This window comes from Clinocottus analis, unplaced genomic scaffold, assembly GCF_023055335.1.
Source record: "Clinocottus analis isolate CAN_PGR_092001 unplaced genomic scaffold, fCliAna1.0.p SCAF_19, whole genome shotgun sequence".
Lineage (NCBI taxonomy): Eukaryota > Metazoa > Chordata > Actinopteri > Perciformes > Cottidae > Clinocottus > Clinocottus analis.
In genome coordinates this window covers 14540773-14566141 of record NW_027175920.1, presented here as the reverse complement: position 1 = coordinate 14566141, position 25369 = coordinate 14540773, and the positions used below count along the sequence as shown (strand labels likewise).

The window sequence follows — 25369 nt, the reverse complement described above, 5'->3', positions numbered from 1 at the left end:
GGCCTCTGACCCCTGAGAGCCTTGACACTGTCTTTTTTAGTCGTACAACTGAACGCTTTCATTATTGCCATGAAAGCAACCTGTCACAAGTTGGCCCCACCCTAAAGCATACTTGCTTCATGGTTTATTTTACTCTTTGTATCCTAATATACAGAATGAATATCATGTTGTATTGAAGAATACTTGAAACTACAGATTGAGATATAAAATGTTTACTGACAGAATAATTCAAGTGAGAAGTAATAGTAAGTAAAGTAATTTTCTATAAACTTCTATAAAACCAGACTTCTATACAACCATGCTAAACATTTGGAACTAGAGGAGTCACCCCCTGATGGCCAGTAGAGAGAATGCAAGTGTGTGCTTTGGCTACACCCTTGCAGATGCAGAGAATGAAATAAACATATGGCTCAGCTTTTATTTTTGACACAAGAACCAGAATCCTGCATAAGAGGTTCCTATAGCCAGGAGTGCGTGAATCCCTTCAGCAACAAAAGCTAGACCGGCTGCTCTGAGAGAGATCTCAGAGCTCCACTGAGCATACAGTGCCTGCATAACTCCTTTCAGCAGATGGAGAGGAGGAGGGGTAAGAGAGAGACAGAGAGAAAGAGAGGAGGAGGGAGGGTGAACTGTACGTCTCTCCTGCATCAACGTCAACATCACTGCCCCTCCAGCCTTCGTCACCAGAAAACAACGAGGAAAATCGTCGCACAACAGAGCAGAAATAAAGAAGGAAAAATCACCAGCAGCACCAGCAGCTCCTCTACCTCCACCAGACAAGCATCAACGGATTAGGCCGAGGCGGTTCCACGTACGCCAGGCACAGGCATCTAAAAGCTCCCCCAGCCATGCCCTGAGAGGAGAAGCAGGAAGCCGTCAGACGCTCTATCAACATGGGCAACCAAGAGGCTAAGCAAAAGAAAGCTGCAGCAGCATCGGGTAGTGTAAGCTACCCTTCACTGGATGAAGGATGGAGAGAGGGAGGAGGGGACACCACAAAGAAGGGAGGAAAGAAACTCCACGGTAAGCATGGAGGAGGTGGAGGGGGACTGCATGGCACAGGACCAGGAAAGAAGAAAAACAAATCTGAATCTAAGTCCTCCGTTTTCTCCATCCGGAAGCGAAGGGGCAACCTGAAAGCTAAAGGAGACGCGTGTTCGTCAGTAACCGGCTCAAAGGAGGACGTTTTAGTCTCTCAACATGACGAATTGGACAACACAAAAACACCTGAAATGTCTGCAGATGAACTGGGACTGTCGGACACTGAGGCAGAGAGGAAAAAGAAACCGGAGCTGGGGAAAAAAGATGAAGAGGGACAAGAGCGGAAGCAGGAGCTGCAGTGGAAAGCCTCGGCAGCAGCTACCTCCCCCACAGATGATGGAGGGCAGAAGGCGGGGAGCTCCGGGTCGGACACTGATATCTACAGCTTCCACTCAGCGGCTGACCATGAGGATTTGCTAGCGGACATCCAGCTTGCTATAAGGCTCCAGCACCAACAGCAGCATGGGGGCGTTTCTGCAATTGTGGAAGTGCGAGGAGGGGGTGAAAAGGATCCGAGTTGGGGAAGAGAAGGGAGGAGGAAGCAGAGTAATGGGGACGTTAATTTAACTCCTCCTGTGGTGCTTGACCTGACTCCAGAATTAGAACTTGGGTCTGATGCCCTGTCATTCCTAGAGGCGGGACCTCTGTCTGGCTCTGTCCAGAAACCCGCCCCACTCCTCAAGAGGAGGGAGGACAAGGATGGTGTGGAGCGCCCGCAGCTAAACGGGAAGAGGCAGAGAGAGAAAGAAGCTGCTCTTTGTGTGGCCACAGGCACAAAGGACCAGCATGCCTGGGTGCATCAGCCCCCTCACACAGCCGTCACCACGGCTACCGCAGGGGGGGCAGCAGTCAGCCCGGTCACCATGACGACCAATGTTAACAGCTTCCCCGATCACACATTTGACAGTGCTGGGAAAGCCACAGGGGGCACAGAGGATGCAGGAAGTGAAGGAGAGGAGAGGGATCCCAGGCTGGATGGAGATCACAGCCCGCAAGCCGCAGACAGCCACCACAAAAGTCCTGAAGCCACCGAAAGGCTGAGTTCAGGGAACGTGTTCGAAGGTGAGGGTCAGTTGGACTCGGGTACCAGTGCCGAGTCCCTTGAGGACTGCCTGAGCGCTGGATCCGAACCCAGCGGCTCTGTTGCTGCTGCCGGCACCAGGGCCTCCGCCTCCAGGCAGTGCAGGAGGAGCAGCGTGTGTTTCAGCCCGCTGCCCCCCCAGGAGAGCCCCACACTGGCTAAACGACTCCTCAGGTCCACCCACTCATCCACCTCCTCTCTCCCTGTGGTGAAGCCCTACCCTCCCATCTTCCCTTCCTACATCAAGACCACCACGAGGCAGCTCAGCTCCCCGGCCCTGTCCCCCTCCCTGTCCCCACACAGAGCCCACTACCACCTCCACAGGTACCTGTGGTGTTGCAACATGTTCATTATAATAACTTTATTCTTATTATCTTTGATCCAGTTTTACCTTGGACATGATTTGGTATAGTATGCTATTTAAAATAAACTTTTGTTTGGTTTTAACTATCATGCAGATAAAGTAGATTATTTTTGTCACTGCTTTGAAATAACAGTTTAAATAGATTACTATTTATTTTGTATGCTTACTATTTATCGTACTTTAATGCATTGCTGTGTAGAAATTAGGTGGTACATCGAAGCTTTATTTTGACCAGTGGGTCGTGGGTCCGTATTGGCACAGGGGTCTTATTTTAGCAATTTTTGGCATCATCCCTATTGGTTCATACTCACCCAAGTTATTGTTGAGGTTTGGAAAAGTCAGACGGCTTGTAAACAAACTTCCATCATAGATGACATACATAGCCAATTCACTAGTTTAACTCGGACTAACGGTTCTTCCGCATTTTCCCAGCACCATCTTAGATATGGTTTGGGCTTTACCTCCAAAAAAAGTGGTTTCAATAATGTGGCTAAACTATTGGCTTGTTAACAACCTCTCTGACTAACTGCTTGTTTATCTTGCTGTATGTAGTATGGTCACCATGCTCCCTTATCTCAAAGACATATACAGTAAGTGAGTACAATGTTAGCAGAAGTGATTTAAATATTGCCCAGCGTTATGATTATAGAACCCAAGTGCAAACTATGACCTCCTTTAGCCTCAGTTTCGGATCTGGGCTAGATTATTGGAGGACCAATGTTCTTTTCTCTTTTTGTTTCAGAAATACACAAAGACTAAAAGCAATATAGAGGTTTTACTTTTTCTTGGTTGTTAAAAATTCTTAATTTTCAGATGGTGTTTCACTAATACTTGAGAGAAAAGAGGATGAGTAGTAACTGAATTCCAGGTAAAAAAAAAAGTCCTAACTTCACCCCAGGCCCACAAAATATATAATATCAAGTATAAAAAAACACAGGGTTTTATCCATTCTTTTTAATTTTGCTCTTGTGTTTTAGTTTTTTTAGAGCTAATAAAAAACACACACCCAGCCAAAGTCTTTAGATACACAGTATCACTCCTCATGGAGCATGACGAACACCCCTTCACAATGTGAAGACATGTAGAACAACTTTAAAGTAAGACCAACGTGTTTGGGCCTGTGGCCATCATCAGGGTCAAAGAAAGCCATGCATAGAAACTGTTGCTAAGCTATGGTTGGACAATTAACACTCATGTGAGGGGTTTAAATTAATGTATGTTGTTTACAAGTTTATAATTAGCAGTGCTTACAACAGGTTTTTGTAAGATTGAACTTTATATTGTAAGATTGTAAAAGTGTATCAAGCATGCACATTGCATCATTATGTAGTAATTGGTAAAATATTATAATATTGGTGAAAAATATCATATCACGTCTGAATTGTAAGGATTTTTAATTAGCGCAAGCATGACCTACGTCTGAACGGCCAACACTGGTTATTTTAGTTGATCATTGTAATATCCCTTAAAATTATTTGATTTTATGAGTGATCTGTTTTGGAAGTAAAGCTAACCTTAAATGTTAATGCTGACAGGTTGATGCCCGAGGGCCATCAGGGCCGCAGACAGCGCTCGCGAAGCCTTGCTGGGACCCTGAGTCGCTCGGCCGATTGGACGGAGGAGCTCGAAAGGAGGCTGAGGAGCAGAGAGGAGGATGGAGGAGGTTCGGGGGAATATCTGGTGGGCTGCAGAGGAGGAGGCAGCCAACCCCTCTGTGCTACCAGGAGGTCTTCCTGCGGACAGGTTTCTACCTGTGGCTTTCAGGACGTCTTCACAGGTCAGTAGAGAGTGCCCTCAGTTTGATTTTGATGTTTCCTGGTGCAGATGTCTGCAGCTAAAGGTTAACAAACAAAGGACACTTATAATCTAAAGCATGAGTAGCTCTGGCAGTATGTATCCATTACAAATATGTTCATGTCAGGCATAACCAATTAGCCCACATTAAAAGGTTGTGGTTAAAACAAAATACATGTTGTTGAACTTTGGTAGTTTGCCATCAATCCATGCGCAAAGGTATTTTTAGTTGGAGACCAGCTCAACCTTTTCTTCATTGATCGATGCCTGCTCATGTGCACTTCCTGAAAGCCACTGTGAAGCGGTTTGTCTTTTGCACAGCCTGATTGTGAATACCGGAAATGACCACAACCTCTTCACAGCGTGTGTTAAAAAGATGTGCCAGTGTGACTAATTATGCCACCTTAAGAAAACATGCTACCCAATTCTCATACAACGGTTGACAAACATATTTTGGTAATTTTTGTGCGCAAGGCCCTGCCATGTTGAGGGAAAGTTTGTGGTTTTCAGTCAACTTAAAAAGATTGTTTTTGATCACAACTGGCATTATTTATGTAGGAATGTCACTTGACAAATATGTCAATGTTGTCAGAAGGAGGGGAAGGGCAATATAGAGCATCAACATTTATAGTCTATACTCTAGTTATAATATAAGGAACCAGTTTACTCTGAGTAATCCAGTGTGTGTGTGTGTGTGTGTGTGTGTGTGTGTGTGTGTGTGTGTGTGTGTGTGTGTGTGTGTGTGTGTGTGTGTGTGTGTGTGTGTGTGTGTGTGCGTGTGTGTGTGTATGTGTGTGATTTCTACCGGATTATTTACTGATTGGCTGAGGGTGTTCTCTGGCCGTAAATTTGGAGGCAAAAGTTAAACTCTCCCCAACTTTAGTTTGGCTGCACTTTGCCGTTGAATCAAGCGGCTGCCATTGCTAACCTGCAGGCCTCTATGTCTGACCATTGAGAGACACAGATCTGGTAGCTTGGTGGCGACCAGTCAATCACTAGGTAGCCCCACCCTAAAGCATTTTCTGCTTAATGACCTTGTTACTCTAAATGGACCATAATGTACTAAATGAATGTCATGCTGCAGTGAAGAAGACTTTAAACTAGAGATTGACACCATAAACACATGTTTACAATGTTTACTGAGGGAATAAATCAAGAGAAAATAAGAGTCATTTTCTCATAGACTTTAGGTGGTAAGTAGCCTGACTGCTTTTTGAAACCAGAAGAGTCACCCCCTCCCTAATGGCCATGAGAGAGTTTGCACGTTTAAGACATTTCGGCAGAACTGTAGGAAGTCGCTTGTCTTGAAGCTACATTAGCTGCTATTAGCATAACATACCCAAATCAAGAACTGTTGGTAAAATAACTACATTTGATCTGCTCTATTGATTTGTATCCTCTTTTAACTGTTTGTGGTGAGTTTTGACAATGTGAAAAGGAGTGCAATGGTAAATCATTGGAGTTCACGTTTGAATGGCATGTGTAGGAGAAGCCGGGTTTCCATAACTTGTCGAGGAGATGAAAGAAACTTGATTTGCCCATCTTAGATTTCTGCCCATTTCTTGGCCCTGTGTAAATCTGACCGAAGTTATTATTCTGCTTTCTAAAAATCTATCAGAGCAAGTGCAAGACAGGGGCATGCAGGCTGAATGGGTACATCCTTGCAGAATAGTTTCATGATCTGAAGTTCCATCTGAAGTCCAACTAACTGAAAACTGAAGCTAGCAAAGTAGCCTCTATAAGTCGATGTAAGTCTTGTGCCTTCATTCCAGAGACTGACGAATAATGTACTACCCTGTCTGACTATCTGGGTTTCTCTCATCTGGGATTCCAGCAAATTGCTTCATAGAATACAATATAATTAGTGACATCAGCATCATTGGCTGTCCAGGTCGAACTCTTCTGGAGAAGCTGTTCCTGCAGCAGCAGCAGGAAGAGCCCGAGGAGGCTGAGAGGCTCTGCTCCAGGATCTTGGCCATGGGCCTCCTGTTGCCGTTCACTGACTGTTTTAGAGAGCAACTGGGAGGCAGTCCAGCCCACATCACCTCAACAGCATCAACCAAGTTTAACGTACGTATTCACAACTCATACACCTTCCCCCTAAAATTAAATTAGGTTCGTTGCGAGCTGCTTTTTTCACGGCTGTGGCTCAATTTGATTGCTCGGGTGAAAAAGCAATCAAGCCAATGAGCACCACAAGGGAACTAAACATCATCCAATCAATGCCCAACATCTAAATATTATAGTTTGTTTTCACACCACTCTTTTAATTCCGGCAAAACTAATGGCTGAACGCTTTAGTATCAACTTGAAGTGTTACATTCTGTTACGTTAGTATATCTGACCTTTAAGATTACGTTTGAAATAATCAATTATAGAGCATACCATGTTTTGTTTGAGGACCAATCTGAAACCTTTTTACTTTTATACACATTTGAGCCTAACTCCTCAATTTAAAAGGAAATAAACTGCTCCATCATCTGCGTCATAAAATATGATATAAACAAATGTAAAAAAAAAAAAAAAACATTGTTAAAGCCTGTATCTTGTGTTTTTCTGGGGGATATGGCAGGCGTTGATAAATGTGTGCTTTGACATTGAAAATAGAGCATTTAAAAGATTTGTGTTTGTTTGCCCAGCATGACCAGCTGTATACGTGGGCAGCAGTTAACCAGCCACCTCACTCCCTGGATCTGCTTGAAGGGAAACTACCGGGGCAACTTAAGGGGCCCTGGCTTCCAGTCAAGCCAGGTGGAGACAAAAGGACTGTCATTAATTCCACAGAGGCAGGTAAGATCAACCCTTTAGCCTACATACACAAAGCTGGCTACTTGAGCGAAATAGTAATCCAGTAAAACTTTCACAATTGCAGCACATATTTTTATAGTCAGTACATAATTGGCATATTGCTGAGCTTTTGATGTTAAACCCACTTTTCATGTATTAATGCCTGTTAATGCCAGTGGTCCCACCGTCCTAGGATGTGACAGTGATGTGGTATAATATTTAACAAATGTTGGCTCCAATAACCAAATGGAAGTGCAGATAATAGTGTACACACATTGATTTTCAAGCTGGAATCTTGACCTTTGTCTTTGATTCTTTTCCCTTTTTTATTTTTCTGTTTTCATCTGATTGGCTTTATTTCAACTTTGTGCTTTGGCATTTCAGAAGACAATCTAGGTGAGTAATAATTTCTGTGCAGCTGTAACGGGGGAAATATTTGTCATATTATCATAACTGGAAATATACCTGCTGCTCCATGCTGAGTGGATCATCTCAGCTAGTGATTTAGAAATGCCACAAAATACATTTTAGGCATCCGCTTTTAACAGACACAGGACCACTGTTTCTGTCCTGTGTGAAACCAAACAAACATTGATCCCTACCAAGTAGTGCCAGTTACGTAACAAGTTGTATTTCCATGTTTTGTCCAGAAAGAAAATTGTTTTCAAAGTCTGTTGCTCTTCTTGAGGGCACGCCAAGTCGAACGCACCTTCACACAGTTCTCAACATGGTTGTCTGGGGTTTCCTGATTGGTCAATAATCATAAAAAGGAAGCCACGGATAGTTTCTGACTGGTTATGGAATCAGGATCATATGCCGTTGCAGTTTTACTCAGTGGCTATTCTTCAGGGTAAATACAATCCTTCACAGTCAGTTTGTGTACAGTAATCAATGTTCTCAAAAAATGGAATAACAACATGTGAATTAACTTAAGCACACATTTAAAGTAAATGCTTAGAAATGGACACAGTCATATTAAATTAGTAAGACATATGAAATTGTAGGGTGCTCTTGCAGCACTTTTGGATGGGGAATTATGTGATGTTGAATAAAAAAACAGGCTGTTCCATAAAACAAGGTCTTAAATCGATTCTGTCTTGAGGTGTATTATCATAGCTGACAGTGTCTACTTGTTTTAAGTGCATTATTAGGTTAAAACATGTATGTGCAGACTAGCTAAGTTTTCTTTGACCTTTAGGGAACAGTCAGTTTGAGCGACAGTGACCGTCAAGGAAGTCAGTATAGGAGCGTCCTGGACATTGGGAGTGAACCATACCAGCCTGATCCCAAATTCATCGAAATACAGCAACTTCAGCTCAAGAAGTTACGATTGTTCTTGAAAAAAAAATATCTTAAAAATGTAGGCCAACAGTTCATCTCTGTGAGTAAAAGATGGGGGTATCTTTTTGGTGTATTTAAATAAGACATCAAAAGAAAAGTAGCTAAGGATTGCATAAGGGAGGAAAGCACTTTATTTATAACTTGTGACTTGTTTTTATAAAAGTTGCAAACCGAAGAAGGACGTGTTTGTGGACACTTTATTTTAAGGGTGAAACACTGACATAAGGTCAGATTCCCCAAACATTCTTCAATGTCATGTAATGCATGGTAATTCTTAACAAAACGCTATGAGTAAGACCTCACCTGAAGCGTATTTTAGTAGCTTACTGTGTCTGACTACTCACGTAGTGTTTCTGACTCGCTACTTCAGCCAATTAAATGACATCATCTTGTCTCGCAGGCTCGAGAGCGCATTGGAAAACGAACATAGTATAGATAATAATACGAGTGAGTTTTCAAATATATTGTGCAAAATATTTTTTTTTCGTATTGGTGGGGACAATTGTGTCTTCTATGAAGATCAGTGTCTTGATCAAGGACACAAACTATGGGGAGAACAGGGATCGGACCGGCTACTTTGTGGTAATCTTTTTGCCAAATATAAGTTGCACAGATATAACTTTATTTGCATTGTTCTAACAATGTGATTGCACATGATATTAGTTTTTGTCTGATGGAACAATGTATTTTACTTAGGATTTCAATCTTCTTTAATCTATTAATTAAAAAAGCATGGATGGAGGATTCTTAAAAAGTTGGACCATTTTGTTACAAGTTTGTTAGGGCAAACTTCTGGGGGTGTGACAAATAAAGTTTGAGAACCACTGGGTTAAAAAAGTAAGTTTCTTACCTAAAATAAGTGTTTGTTGAATTAGTTAGGTATGTAAATTATATAACAATATATATATATATATATATATATATATATATATATATATATATATATATATATATATATATATATATATATGATCCCTGTGTAAAGGGTTTCGGTGTTCTATGTTCTGCTGACCTACTGATTTCTCTGTTTGTTCAGAACACAAGGCAGCCATCTTGGATTTGTCGCAGCTACAGAAGGAGAGCCAAGTGGTCAGTCACTTAATTTTTCTCTAGTTTTGGTGATCAAGCTTTTTAATGTCATTATTCAAGAGTCTGATCTTTTTACATGTGTGTAACTCATTGATTTCACTTCAGATTTCACAATACTTTACTTCAAAAACCTGTCCCCACATTCAAATATGCCTGGCTTGTGCTTGGAAAGCTGCTCAAACTGTATTCTTGCACTCAGATATATTGTTGCTTGCACGGATTTCCAGCTGTATGAAGTACTGTCTGTTGCACTGAAGTAGGAACGGTCTTAAAGCTCTTTGTCCGTGTAGGTAGACAAGCGCTATATAAATGGAGTCTATTATCAGTAATCATATCTAAAGAGCAAAGTATTTTCTGCATGCCTTTTCTTAATCCATCATGCAATAAAAAAATGTCTGATGCGTTCTGTTATTCTTTTTGTTGTAAAATTTCACAATACATTACATTGCATTACGAGACAAAATTGAATTATTAACGCGGGTGCAACAGATAGCGCTCGTCCCAAAGGTGCAAAAGAATAAACGACACGAGGAAGAAACGTTTTGCTGTCGAGAGAGCCAAACCACCACGGTCGCACATCCCTTGTTTTGCAACTATTCCTAATCCCAAGGTGTTCTGCAATCACCTCCCCAATCAATAATTAAATTAGGCACCTCTGTACTCTCAATTTAGTTTGCTGTAAACAGCTTTTCATGGAGAAAAGTTTTGAAGTCAACAACTTGAGAACGTATTTAATAAATAGATAATTCTTAATTTGCCAATGAACCTCTTGCGTCTCTCTTATTTGCAGGAGGAACGTGTCCTTCCTTCAGCAAAACTGAAGGAAAAACACATCCATGTCATCCTACAGCTGGAACAAACCATAGAGGATCTCAGGACTAAGATTGCTGAGCTGGAGCAACAGCCCCTTCCGCTGGACAAAGACAGTATGAAACTCACGCCCTCCACCACGGACAGGGAGTGTGGGGGCGAAGAAGGCCTGCTGAGGGTTTTGTGTGACGCCCACCTGCAGACAGAGGCGGCTCCCGCTGGTTGCCTGGAAGCCAAGTCGGTGCAGACCTCGCCCATGGACGATGGCTTTAAGTTCAAAGTGCCTTGCGGTGAGCCGGTCGGAGTGAATGGCTTCCTGCTGCCTCCGCCGAAGCAGGAGGGCTCGATGTGTTCATGTCTGCTGCAGCCTCCGCCTCCTCTGCCAGGAGGAACAGCATCTCCTCATCCTTTACGCGAACAGATAGGTGCACCGCCTCCCCCACCTCCTCCACCACTACCAGAAGGCGCAATGCCCGGTCCTCCACCTCCACCTCCATTACCTTTTGGTTCAGCAGGTCCCACAGTTCCACCTTTTAGTTCATTAGGTCCTCCCCCTCCTCCTCCACCTCCTCCACTTCCGGGTGGCCTTGCTCCACCCCCTCCTCCTCCTCTCCCTGGCGGCATTGCTCCACCTCCTCCCCCATTACCAGGGATGGGTACCCCACCGCCGCCACCACCACCTCCAGGCTGCGGGCCTCCTCCACCCCCTCCCCCACCAGGAGACTTTGGTGCTCCCCCAGCTCTTCCAGGAGCTCTGGGCTCCCTGCCTCCTCCTCTGCCGATGGGGCTGTATGCTCTGGGTCTAACCCAGGAGAAGCCAGCCAGGAAGGCTGTTGTGGAACCTCCCAGACCCATGAAGCCCCTTTACTGGACAAGGATCCAGCTGAACACTAAGAAGTAAGGATGCTGAAGCCCTAATATCCTCAAGATGATGCTGCGGTTTGTTTAGCTTTACTTGCATTCTGAGCCCGAACACAATTGAGAAAAGTGTAAAAACATGTAATGCAGAAAGCAGTCAGGGTTCAAAGACACGATCTGATATCATTCAGTGTTTTAATTTACCTAAAGGATACAGCTTTTCTGAGTTATCTTTATGTCTTTCATTTTAGATTTAAAAGCAGTAGCATCAGTTCTTTGAGTTATAAATCATTCTGCAACATATTCCATGATCAGGGTGCAGAGTACACAAAATCCCCTTTTCCCATTTCCATTCTGGCATTTGCTTTACAATTGGTAATGAATGTGTTATTATATAGTATGAACAAATTGATCAATGTTTTCTGACTGCCCTGCCATCTCTGTGGCTCTTCCTATTGAAGTACTTAGCTCTTTAAACACATCTCACATATATATGGGCGACTGTGTAAAGATCAATCAAAGGATTGGTGGTTGGACCTCCGGCTCCGCTAGTCCATGGTAAGGTGTAATTGGGCAAGACACTTAACCCCAAATTGCTCCCGAAGCTGTGCCTACAGTGTGTGAATGTTAAATAGTCCTGATGGGTAGGTGGGACCTTCCATGGTAACCAATCCCCTGTATCAATAGGTGTGAATGGGTGAATGATGACAAGTAGTGTTGAAGTGATTTGAGTTATTGGAAGATTAGAAAAGAGCTGTACAAGTAAAATCTATTTACCATATATCAAAAAAAATAAATTTCAGAAAGGCCCCAAAAGAGAGAGACTCAATCGGCACAAAAGTGCATTTGTTTGGGACTATTTTTAGCAATGCACTAATCCACATTTGAGGCTCTAACTCAAATGTAAATACTCAACTCAAGTGTAAATACTCTTCAGGACTAAGGCTCGTTTCGTGTTCTTATACTACTGTAAAGTGACGTTCATAGACATCAGTATTTGCTCTTGTATTCTGTATATCTAAGACAGATATATTCTAAGCGTTTTTGACAGCTTCCGACAGCACCCCGTTCTCCTTCTGATCTATGCATACTAGTTGCGTGGCCTCTGGCTTTGCTTTTCCCAATGTGAGTTAACAGAGTTAACTCTGAGATTTAACACATTTATACAAACATGTTATTGGCAAAATGTTTTAATTTGGAGTTTCTTGCGCCTCACATTGTAGAAATGTTAGACAACGTGTCCAAACACCACAGTCCATGGAGCTTTCACGGCTTTATCACATCCATTTTGATTATTAGAACAATAGTTTTCTTGCTGGACTTGTTTTCTAAAGGTCTCTTATTATTTTTAAAGGCAGAAAAAATTGTACACTACGATCACACCTATTCATACTGCTGAACAACCTCCCATCCATTCTGTAAGGGCTCTTTTGTGTTTCTCAGAGAGGTTTCTTCTTCAATGGTGTGGGAGACAATCGAGGAACCTGACATGGACTTTGAGGAGTTTGTAGAGTTGTTCTCCAAAACAGCTGTGAAGGAGAAGAAGCAGCCACTCTCTGACACCATCACCAAGTCCAAGACCAAACAGGTCTGTGTGTTGAAGTGTGTGTTCCATGCTGTACATGCACACAAATTATTGTTGCTTCTGTAAGGTCAACAACAATGTATTTATTTGAATTACCTTTTTAAAACTCAGTAGCCTATATTATATTATAGCCCAGTCGCCAATAATTATTTTTTTCTTGCATTGTACGTTCCTGAAAGCAACAGATACGTTGAATGTAGATGATGTAACATTCGGTCAGAGCCAGCGGCTTCTGCTGCAACCCTTTGCAAGTCCAACGTTGATAATTCTGAGTCTAAATGCGTCCCAGTACACTCAGTCAAGCACCATTAACAAAGAAAAACAGTGTATCAATATAATCATCCTTTAATTAACAACTAGAGAATGCTGTGGAGAAATATTTCTTAAAATCTAATTGAAGACATTTCACAAATCGGTGGGAACCCTGTTAAAAGAGACGGGAGGAGAGTGCACTAGTACCACACGCTAGCAACGAAGAACAGATCCACTGAATGAAAGTGAACACAGTGTTGTTACAGCATGTTTCACAACCCAAACACTCGGGCATGCCTGTTAATATGTTACGTTACCAGTATAATCAGCAAGAAAGTCCATAGGGTTGATGGATGGGTCAAGCAAAACAAGAAGGAGTTCAGCCCAGAAACACATTCGTGCTTCATATGTGTGTTTTTAGGTCGTGAAGCTCCTGAACAATAAACGCTCCCAGGCGGTGGGGATTCTCATGTCCTCCCTGCATCTCGACATGAAAGATATCCAGCATGGTGAGTTCATCCGTTTCGTAATAGCTTGATATTTACAGACAGTAGTACATAGTTCTTACCACAATGGAGATAGGTGTATGCCACACAGGGTACCTTGGGGAAAATATCCATCTCATCAGTTAGTCTCATCTTCAGCTGTTCGAGCCAGTTCTAGCCAAAGAGGAGAATGATTGTGCCAAAAGCTCTATAACGATATAATTTACAGACCTACCTGTATATCTGTACACATATCTGTATATATATTAAGTGGCTTTAACCTTAACCTTGAATAAACCTGCCAATAAAAGTCTTGAAGGCAAAGGTTACTTTATTATTTTTTTCTGGTCTTTTTAACTTGGTTTTGGAATGGATGAAATTAACCCTTTAACCTAAACCTATTGTTCAGAATCCCGTTATTCCGTCAAGAAAAAAACAACCCATTGTTCCGTAGGCCGATTGCTCCAAAAACACAAACTCTCTATGCAACACACCACCAGATGGCTAATTCTTATGCAGAATGACTTTATCGGAACTTCCCAATCTTTCTTTCCTACTATATAGAAGTTTATTGGACAAATGGGCTTTTGGTGCAATGGGACATTTTTCAGACTATTGGAGTTTTGGAATAACGGACCGTCAGAACACTGACTGACCCTTTAATTGCTACTGAAGAGACTTGTGACATCTCTTTTTCTCTATTTTAAGCCATCCTGAACTTGGACAACACAGTGGTCGACCTGGAGACCCTACAAGCCCTGTACGAAAATGTGAGCAGCACAGACTCTACACAGAGAGTGTATCTTGCTTGTCTGAATATGGAAGAACATGATCACTTGTCTATAAAAAAAAAAGTCTGTGGTATTGAGTCCTTATTTTACAGTTTTCAGAGTGAGTTTGTCCGACTGGTATCATATTTACAATTTTAGGATAGTATGTAAATCAGTGGATATGGATGTTTTCAATAAGATTCTCCTCCTATGGTGGTTTCATATTTAATTACATTGTCCTGATTATGGGAGGTAATCTTTTTTTATAATGTTCCTATGTACGTTGCCTATATGAATACTGTACAATTACAGCTCCAATGAATTTAATTTTAATTTATCTGTAATCTGCATGAAATCCAACTTCTTGGAAACATAATCCTGATTCAGTGTGACTTTCACACATATTACCTTTAATGTCCATTGTGAGTATTTTGTCTCTATTTTGTCCATGTGGAGTCCCATACTGTCAGATTGGAAAGGCTCTGCTATATGTGTACTTTCTATTGCTACGCTGTTGTAATTGTATGAATTTTGGTTTCTTGTGTCTCTCCCTCAGAGAGCTCAACAGGAGGAGCTGGACAAGATTGAAAAGCACATCAAGTCTTCAAAAGACAAGGAGAATGCCAAACCTCTGGACAAACCCGAGCAGTGAGTAATGTGTTATTCCTCCGACACTTTAACACAATGAGCAGACGTAATGGTGAATGCCATGGCTTAGCCAGTAGAGCCTGTAACACACACAGAGAGAGATTAACAGAGTGAGTGAAGAGATACCAGAGGACATGAGTTTGGATTTTTTATTGTGTTACAGCTTTCTCCACCAGCTCTCCCTGATCCCAAACTTCTCCAGCAGAGTTTTCTGCATCCTCTTCCAGTCCAGCTTCTCTGAGTGCATGTCATCCATAATGAGGAAGCTGGACACACTGCAGAGGGTTTGCAAGGTGAGTCAAACTCTCCAAACTGACAAGACATAATGGAATTTGATGCTTGGCTGATTACATGCTGCCGCACAAAGGCAGCATCTCTGTTATCTGGGTTTGTGCAGGTTTCAACAAGTTAAATTTAAGACTTTTTATGACCTTTTTATGACCATTATGAATGCAATCTATGACCTATTTCACATCCTTACTGGCAAACAAAGTATGATACTACAATACTTAGTTTGGAACTTGTTCCTGCTGTCAGTGTCGTCCCGCCCCCTCCCTAATCTCTCAAACTGTTTAGTTTCTAGAGAGTATATATATATATATATATATATATATATATATATATATATATATATATATATATATATATATATATATATATGAAGTAAATTCAATAGGTGTGTTCCCAAAATGACTTGCAAAGTAACTGAATTTATTAACATTAATGTTAAAGCGGATAGGGACCAGAACAAAACTGTGTGATTGCAGGTGTTTGCTGCTGGCTTTTTAGAATGGCGTTATGCTTTTCTGACCTGCCATGCGACTGTAATGCCTTTATACCCAAAGAAGCTAATTTGAGCGTTTTCTTGCACAAAGTGCAGCGGGCTCACACTCACAGACACACTCACAGAGGTACACACTCAGAACTTATAGAACAAGAGATGAGAATTCCAGAAGTAACCATTCAATTCAACGGATAACTTACGGACTGCACTTTACCTGAACAAAGGTTATTAATTAGATATCAAACTAAAAATCCCAGCAACACTTCCTCTGCATGAAGCCACATTATATCGGACTGTTGAACGCAGGTCGGCGTTCTGCATCTCAGAGGAGATATTCACGCATTGCTTCTCTTAAAGCCCACGCGGTATTTTAAAACGAAGACATTATCCAACCCAAACGCGCGGCTCAAACACGGTGAATGAACGACAAGCTAGCAAGCTAATGAAAACGGTTAGCCTAGCTAGCTGTTAAGTTATTGTACCAGTCAAAATCATAATTAAGACTTTTTATGACATTTTAAGGCCTAAAATTCTGATTATCTGATTTATGACTTTTTAACCACATGCGGAAACCCTGTGTTATAGCCCAGGCTGCAGGATACATACATAATTTTGGTGTAAATGTTTCCAACTTCACTTTGCTGCCCCCTATGGAAAACCTTTGAAGCTCTGATTTACCTACCTGTGTGTGTCTCTGCAGGCGTTGCAGGACAGTCCGACAGTGAAGCAGGTTCTCGGTCTGGTTCTGGCTTTCGGTAACTTCATGAATGGGGGCAATCGGACCAGAGGCCAAGCTGATGGCTTCACCCTCGACATCCTGCCCAAACTCAAAGATGTCAAGAGCAGCGTGAGTAAAAAGGGGATAAGCGGAAACAAATGGCACGTAAATGTAAGTGGACATTTTCATAAGGAGTTGAACTAATGACGCATGCTATAGTATCATGATGACACATGGGGGTCAGGGCCTGGAGACCAATGAGTACAAAAGTCAAACAAACAGACTATGAAATATAGAGCAACTTTCTTTCTGGTGTTGTAGTTTAGCTTTACACAGTAGATAGAGTAGTGCTTACAATCGCAAGGGTGTATCTCTTTAATCCATTTTTACATAGTATGTTTTTAGTACTATAATGCCACACTATACGTTATATGAAGCTGTAGTTTTGAGGGGCTGCTTAGTTTTGCTCACATGGGTCAAAGCCACAGTAAATATGTTGTTTTTCTTTCCTCCACATGCAGGACAACAAGAAAAGTCTTCTGGCTTATATTGTGGCATACTACCTCAGACACTTTGATGAGGTGAGCGCTTTTTTCTCTCATACTACTCTCTCCCCTTTTTTCTGGACTGTTATCTTTGTTGATGATTTTGTCCTTATTTATATACTCTCACATCAATATATATATGTATATATATATATATATATATATATATATATATATATATATATATATATATATATATACATATATATATGTGTGTGTGTGTGTGTGTGTGTGTGTGTGTGTGTGTGTGTGTGTGTGTGTGTGTGTGTGTGTGTGTGTGCGCCTGTCTGTCCATCCCCAGGATGCTGGTAGAGAGACGTGTGTGTACCCTCTCCCTGAGCCTCACGACCTGTTTCAGTCCTCACAAATGAAGTTTGAAGACTTTCAGAAAGACCTGAATCGACTCAGGAAGGACCTGAAAGGTCACACAGACATACACACACACACACACACACACACACACACACACACACACACACACACACACACAAACAAACACACACATACACACAGTATGCAGCTTACGTGGTAATAAGCCTCACTCTTTGTGGCTTCTGCTGTTGGTTTACGGTAAATTTCATATCTAGAAGGTTTTGGAACAGACTGAAAATAATTGATGATTTTAAATTTATAAACATAGTGGATTTAAAGGATTTAATAACCATTCTGTAAGATATGTGTACTTGTATTTCACACAAAAATGTGCTGCGAGCTTGTAATTTCTGTCTGCTTTTTTATTATTATTATTAGCGTGTACATCAGAAGTAGAAAAGGTGTGCAAGGTTTCAGACGAGGATAACCTGCAGCCCTTTAAAGACAAGATGGACGACTTCCTTACGCAAGGTGACTGAACAAACTAAAGTGTTTTAGACTGCGTGAACTTAAAAATGCCTGTAGAGGCTCGAACCTTAACCAATTGAAGACTTAGAGCCACTAAGTGGGAGAACATGTTTCGGACGTGTGTTCTTGCCTACAAACAAATCCAATGTCCAGTGCGCTGTGTCTCTTTGATCCATTTAATCTGTGATACCAGCATAAAGTCACAATGTCCAATACACTTGAATTAAGTTATTCTTACATGTTGCAGCACAACACAGGATACCACTTGATCTGGGAGCATGGGAAGCTGACTCAACCAACGGTCAAAAACTATTCCGCTTCCCATCCACACACACCTGTCCCCATTACCTGACGCTTTCTTAGAACCCCTTTTTAATGTAATGTGCCACCCTATGTACAAATGAAGGAACTACATGTCCAAATTTACCCAGTGTTTCCCTCAAATGTTAAACCTCATTTTGGCTCCAACTGTGCCCATTGTTGTTTTAGCAGACCAACAAAGTTTCTGCGTATACCGTTTCCCACCAAAGCATATTGTGCATTCCATTGAGTCGTCGAGACGTTGCTCGTTAGTTTGTGGACTGCCATTTTGAAGGCTTATATACCATATTTAGAAAGTAAAGGAGTGATCTCGAGACGCTGTATACTTACATATGGGAGCGGCAGCGACCTGTCAATCACAGTAAGCCCCGCCCTAAAGCATTCTCTGCTTTCCTGGCAGAACCGGAAGTTGCTGCCTTATTCTCACAAACTTGTTGAATGCATTAAACATTTTGAATATTGTAGATCATGCATAGTTTACGTGTTTATCTGCTGCAGTCTCATTCTTTCTTGCCTTTGTAGGCACATTGCTGTGATTTTGTTGGGGTGTTGCCTTCACCAAATGTTGATCAGTGCATTAGCTTAAAACTAGTCAAGTGGGCGGCAGTTGCCCACAACAAACCCAAGTACTTTTGCAAGTGTCACTTTTGTATTGACCTCTTGTATTCCTTTCTTAGCTAAAAGTGAACTGGAGACCCTGGATGCTCAACTCAGCAGCACTCACAAATTGTAAGAAAAACACGACACATTACACAAACATCTTTTATGTGATTTATTTCAACTGTTGCCAGCAGTTTGTACAAGAGAGATGTGGTTTGTACATAGCACTGTGGTCAGTACACTTTATCAGTGCACTGCATCAGCTGGCCCTTTACCTTATGTTTAGTAATTACACATTACATCATAGACTCAAAGCCTTGATCATACTGGCACGTGCTGCTACGTATTGCATATTTTACGTATTGCTTTTGGTGCAGACGGTTCCACACAGGTGCACTAGAAGTAATGATAGTGACTTCTTGACAGCAGGAGGAGAACGTTCTTTTGTTTGTTGGCTGAATAACATGAAAAAGTCACATAAAAAAAAGAAAACAGTGTGCGACTGCTTGATAAGAACAGGACGACAGATGGGAATTCAGTGGACAATACAAGCATCTAGTTTACTTATCTAAGTCATGCAAAGTCCGTGTGCTTGAAGGAAGAGGTTAGTACGGGTCTCGACACATTGTCGGCTGGGAACCAACGCTGTGACACCGCTGCTGGAGGCCCAGGCCATATTACTGGATGGAAGGGAGGCACGGGAGATCCAAAAACCAGGACTGGGTAGGCCAGGCTGTCAGACGCCACTGCAGTAAAATGAGAGCTTTTCTAAAGAGAGTCTGGTGCCCCGAAACACTACCAACTACTTAATTTGTGTAATGATTTTGGCGGCCCCTGTAGACAGACTATGAATCATCACAAAATTCAAGTTCCCTGTGTTTCTTTAAGATAAACAGAAGTAAGCCATTTACTTAAAACTATTGTATATACAGTCCAGTAGTTCTGACTTTTCTCAATCTTATTTTTGTGAAATATTAGATTTTTATATTTTTTACCTCTTTAGGCCTAAAAGGATCAAAGATGATGTTTGGAGGGAAAATGTATCCTTGTGGAACCTGCTGACAACAGCTCACTTGTAAGGGGTCACAATTCTCAAACATTGGGAACCACTATTTTCTAACACATATTGCAAACATTTTTTTCCTTCTGTCAGCTGTTAATCTGAAAAGTACCTTGTAACCGTCATTTTAGCTCCAGTGCCATATTGTCTCTCTACTGCAGGATAAAAAGGGATTTTCAATAAGTATACTTCTGATGGTGTCCTGTCAGGTTCCTGGAGCTCACAGTGTTCTTCTCCGTGAAGGCCAAGTCAGGAGAGAAGGAGCCTTCACCCAACACTTTATTCTGCGTCTGGCACGAGTTCTCCTCGGACTTCAAGGACCAGTGGAAGAAGGAGAACAAAGTCATTCTCAAGGAGAGGTGTGGTAACACGTGCAGCTCCAGGAACTGCTGCCTTATTTTCCTAAAATGCATTGAATGTCAAATGAATGGCTAACCAAAAGCAAACTTTCAGTTGCCTAAACTTAACTCAGTATTTCACAATATAGTTCCAAAACTAACCAAGTGAGTAACCTGACTGAGTATTTTCCTTTAAAGATGGGAAATTATTTTTAAAAGACTGTATGTATTTACGAGCAGAAATTGAGATGCACTTAAGTAGAAAAACGCACACAAAAAAAGAGTCATTTTTCATAAGATGTTATACTCACAGACGAGGATACGTTGATTTGAAGGCCCATCATTCCGAAACACTGATCGTCCTAAAAATGCATCGATCAATGGAGTTCAATCCAAATGTTTTTTTTTACCATGCACAAATGTCAAGGTCTTTGCTAGTATTCTTCATTTAGAAGCCACAAAATCAGTATCGGCGTATTCATATTACTTGCATTCATATTCTGTGTTGTTCAGGTTAAAAGCAGCAGAAGAGTGTTTCCGACAGGCCAAGGAGAAGGCCTCCTACAGCGTCAAACCAAAACACGCCTCTGGCATTGTAAGTTCACCTTTTACCCTTGTTCTTGTTCATCTAAAGACAGAAGAGTAGGTTTTCCACGGCCTCATAACTAAGGACGACTGACAGTAAAGCTTAAAGTTTATTTGTTTAAATCCTCTATTTGACCATTAATTAGCAGTAAAAAAAGAAGTAATAAATGGTTTATAACACTATAAAGTATTTAATTTGTAAGGTTCAACAACAGCCAAAATATACACACAAGGGCATCATATAATTATCACAAAAGTAATCTCAAAAAATCAAATCCCACCATGCGGCTGGAGGCCCAGGCCGTATTGCTGGGCCTGCTGGAGGGAAGGAAGGCACAGGAAAACCAGGACTGAGCGGGATAGACTGCTCTATCTTTCTGCAGTAAGATGAGAAGTTTTCTAGTAAGACCATGGATCTAGATCCATGGTCTTACTATCCACCACCGCTTTCGTCCACAGGGACCGCCAAAAACATCATGACATGAAAGTTCCTCATAGTAACTTTAAGTCTCTTGAACACTTAATGTTAATATGTAAATATGGTGATAAATGCTGACCACTATCATGAGACAGAATGTAAAAATGTGACGCTAATGAAGGCAGCAAATACATTACATTGTGAATTTGAGGTAGCAAACAAAAGGTAAACCAAAATGTTTATTAATTCTCACTTCAAAATAAGGACACATTTCCACTTAAGTTCCAGACTCCTGTTTATTAAGCTTTAAAATGCTGATTGTAGAAGGTAATAGTCAGGTTTAATGCATTTAACCTGATGATCCTTTTTCCTCCCACAGAAAGCCAAGCTTGGCATGAAAATTTGACCGCTTGTTTTTCCCAACTTTGGGCACCAGCCAGGAGTCACACATAAAAAAAGTATCAAGAGGACAGAAAAGAAGAATGAAGGGATGTGTGTGGAGCTGAGCATACATGCTAGATATCTTGTTTAATTGATTTATTTCATGCTCTGGCAGCTTGATCACTCATGTTGCTCTCCAGCTGTCTGATGACTGAATCCAACGCATTTGTGGATCTAACACTAATGGAAGCACAAATATGCACTCAGTATGTGTCACTTCATACATGTTTAATTGGGGCAACACATGTTTGACTAAATTCTGCACACAGTTCTCATACATGTATGTCAACATGTGCCAAAACTCCACTGATAATTCATGACCTTGGATTGACAAAACAATCTTAACTTGTTAGAAAGAAGAAAGGTTTGGGCCATTTGAAAAGCACTTTATATTTTGGCTAGTAATTCCCTGACTGTGTGGAGCCCAAGCTAAATATTTTTTCTTGACTTATTGGTTCAAGATTACGCCTGTTTTTCCACCATTTTCTATACAAATCCACTCTTAATATTTTTAATCCAATCTCAAAAGTCCCTTTGTTTAGAGGCATCTGTTTGCTGCTACAGTATAATGCTATTCTTAAACCTTTTTTTTTTTTTTTGGCCTATTTCTTGTTGAACAAGATTATTCAGCTTAAATAACCCTAAGGCATTGGACAATTGGAGCCAAATGTAGGTGGCCCTAAAACAGCATTTAAATGGCCATGAGACATGACAAGTCTGACTCATTCAGTATCACTTAGTCCAAAGTCTTAATATTTAGGTACTCTCCAAAATATTTGTCCACCAGATATCAGCATGATTACTAATGTGTTTTTGGACTGAAACATTTTTAAACATTGACCAATTCGACACATTTTGTGATAAAAAAAAAAAAGGGATTTTAGAGGATTGTGCAGTTTTGGTGAAAAAAAAGAGTTTTCTTTTTTTTCTTTTCTTGAAATTTGACTTGGGAGTGTAACTGGCCAGTTTGCCCAACACATTGTCACTCCCAACTGATCAAATACTAACGCTTCAACTTGCTGTAGGATCCCCTCTACTATGAGGGACAACGTGTCAGTCTCTGAGCTTACATGTATGAGTGTATTTTCAAAAACATCTTATAGTTTTCTCGATTGCTAAAACACAATTTCTGGAACAACTCACCATTTTTTCAAATCTTCACACACAATTTTAAAAACTCACACCCAACAGTCCGACCATCTAACTTCTGGGTCCCAATCAGTCTTTACCCTCAGACAACACACAAGCTGTCAAAACACAGACTACAATAGTGTTTGTTAGACACAGGAGGGATTAATTCAACACACCGCCACCAAAATGTCAATAGGGTTTATTTACAGCACCTCCAGATTGAGCACATATACAGGTTCATCAGCATCGGCATCAATATCAGCATGATCTTGTCTCAGGTCAGCTTCATGGGTTAGTATTTCATCAACATCACACATTATGTCTTCTCTTGTCAGGCAGCGTGGGAAATATCCCCTTGCGTCTTTGATCCAACTATGGATAGATTCCAGACAAATATCCTCAGATGCATTCACTATTGCCTGGGTTTGGGTTGCTGTCATAAGTTTGGCTGCACTAGTTGGCCAGCTTCAGTCGTTCCCGTTCAGTCTTTTTTCAAAATATAGCAACATAGATGTACTTATGCGGCAATACTCCTTTGTTAGGTTTGGAAAAGATTGTCATTTGGGTCAAAACACGTACATTTGTTCTCTCATGTTCAACACATTGTAAAACACATGTATTTTAGTTTTTGCTTAATTGGTATTAGTTAACTCCTTAAGATATTTAACAAAACTACAGTAAAATAAGTCAACTTGTCTTGACTTCACTCACACGGAACACAAACGGTGGGTGAAAGTAGAACCATCCAGCCTCCACTCTCACCTGCCCTATGTACACTTTTATGCTTATCAGCTGCTCTGACCACCTGTTAAGGGGCATGGCTGGCCTTCCATTGCGTCCGTATTTGACGAGTAAGTATGGATCGTCTTTCCTTGATAGGAATCTCAAAATCTCAGCAGCCATTGAAGTAAGAGACTGACTGGCCTTGTGGACATCTCGTGATATTTTCAACAGCTTAAAAATGCCATGTGGAAAAAGCGATCATGGAGGTCGCCAGACGACAGCCACGGACACCTTCTTTTAAAATGCCGCAGCACATCACTTCACCTCAATATCAACGCTGTCGATGCAGACTTGTACACGCTACCACACTGCTGCTTTTAATTCTACATCCTGATTGTCCCATTAGACTTCAGCCTCTTAGTAGAAAAATTAAACTCAGTCTGTATTCGGGCAGTGGTGTCGATGAGCAGGAAAATGTCACTGTAAACTTACACATGTAATTTGTATGTTCAATGACACAAGATATCGTTCCAGATATAGGGAATGTGTGTAAGTATGAATGTGTGTGTGCGTTGCAGTTGAAAGCCATGTAACAAAGGATGTGTATAGTACTTTAAATTACAGCTATTGAACTTTGTTGCAGAGTTGATGACTATCAATGTACGGTAATATCTGTTTAAGTATTGTGAGACATGTTTTGTGTTTCCCTCATTGATGTCATTTTTTTGTCTTTTCTTTTTGTTCATTGATGTCATGCTGGCCAGCATGACACTCTCAACAGGGACTGGACTTTAAAATAAATGTTTATAAGTGTACATGAGGGTTTGGCAGCGATATATTTTATGTAAAATAAAGAGAAAGAAATCGGCATTTTGGTTTCAAGCTGTATTTCATTGTCATAAGGTCAGGGATGTCACGGAAAGGTCGCTGAGCAGGCTGGGAGGTGAATGAGTAACATTCCTTTAAAAGGCCACCTGAATATTCTTCACACTATTTTCTCCATGCTTTTGTGTCTCAGTGTCTAATGCGGAGTGCAGTATTGGAAATTGATCCAGTATTGAGAGAGAACGCAGCAGAAAGCAGCCGCTAAACTTGTTTTTGCCACCAACATGCTCACCATTATTCTAAATGTCTGACTACATTATGGGAAAAAAAAAAAATAGAAATAAAACATTTTTCCTTACCTTTCTGTTTTTACTTGTTGTGTCTAACTTTGTGCTTGATCAGACACGCCAGGACACTCTCCATGTCTTCAGTGAGCAGACGTTTGCCGTAACAGATAGTTACTGGATGTGTGGAAAGGATGTGCTGGTAAATACTCTTCCATCGCGACGATTGGCCTCTTTGGGATGAAAGTACCTGTGCAGGTGATAAATTGAAGTAAACAAGTCCCCAAATCGAACCTACAGTTTAAAGAGGCAGTATGCCTCAGACCCCAGAGTATATGTAATGGTACAATGCAACCCAAGTGAGGTTCTTAGAACAGCAAAAGGAAACAAGTAGAATAGACAAGCATTCAGCGGAATATTTCTAATGTTGCTAAACTTACTGTATACATTATAACACTGCACCTGAAAGAACATTCGAAACGACCATGTCTAAACTCTGAAGGCTAAAATAGTAACTATAAGACAATGAGATCGGGATCATAGATTGTGGTTATATCTGAACCCTGGTTCTGCCTGACATCTACTACTCTTATTATCATTATTATTAGTTGCATTGTAATTAGCATTACCAATACCATTGCTGCTTTTAATATACATAGCTGCTGTTATTTTTGAAAGTTGAAACCTTTTCATCATGCTGTTATTTTTGTTAGTTGAAACTTTGTCATCATGCCTACTACTACTACTACTACTACTACTACTACTACTACTACTACTACTACTACTACTATATGAATGAGTTCTGTCATATTCATTGAATGTGCTGTAACCCTCTTACACTATTCATTCTG

General features: G+C 41.0%; 1 protein-coding gene across 2 annotated transcripts; it reads left to right on the top strand.

Annotated features, from left to right (window-relative positions):
- Positions 1 to 602: 602 nt before the first annotated feature.
- Positions 603 to 24553, top strand: fmn2b (formin 2b). Of its 2 annotated transcripts, XM_068582899.1 has the most exons (20): positions 603 to 2446; positions 4022 to 4263; positions 6172 to 6350; positions 6920 to 7070; positions 7452 to 7463; positions 9445 to 9497; positions 10288 to 11204; positions 12609 to 12753; positions 13424 to 13511; positions 14196 to 14257; positions 14814 to 14905; positions 15069 to 15198; positions 16390 to 16536; positions 16929 to 16988; positions 17254 to 17374; positions 17703 to 17795; positions 18791 to 18842; positions 19983 to 20132; positions 20625 to 20706; positions 21494 to 24553. In XM_068582899.1, the coding sequence occupies exons 1-20, from the start codon at positions 894 to 896 to the stop codon at positions 21518 to 21520; spliced, it is 4356 nt and encodes a 1451-aa protein (XP_068439000.1). In that variant the 5' UTR covers positions 603 to 893; the 3' UTR covers positions 21521 to 24553. The 2 variants fall into 2 exon arrangements, with proteins under 2 accessions (XP_068439000.1, XP_068439001.1); XM_068582900.1 differs by lacking the exon at positions 7452 to 7463.
- The last annotated feature ends 816 nt before the right edge of the window (positions 24554 to 25369 follow it).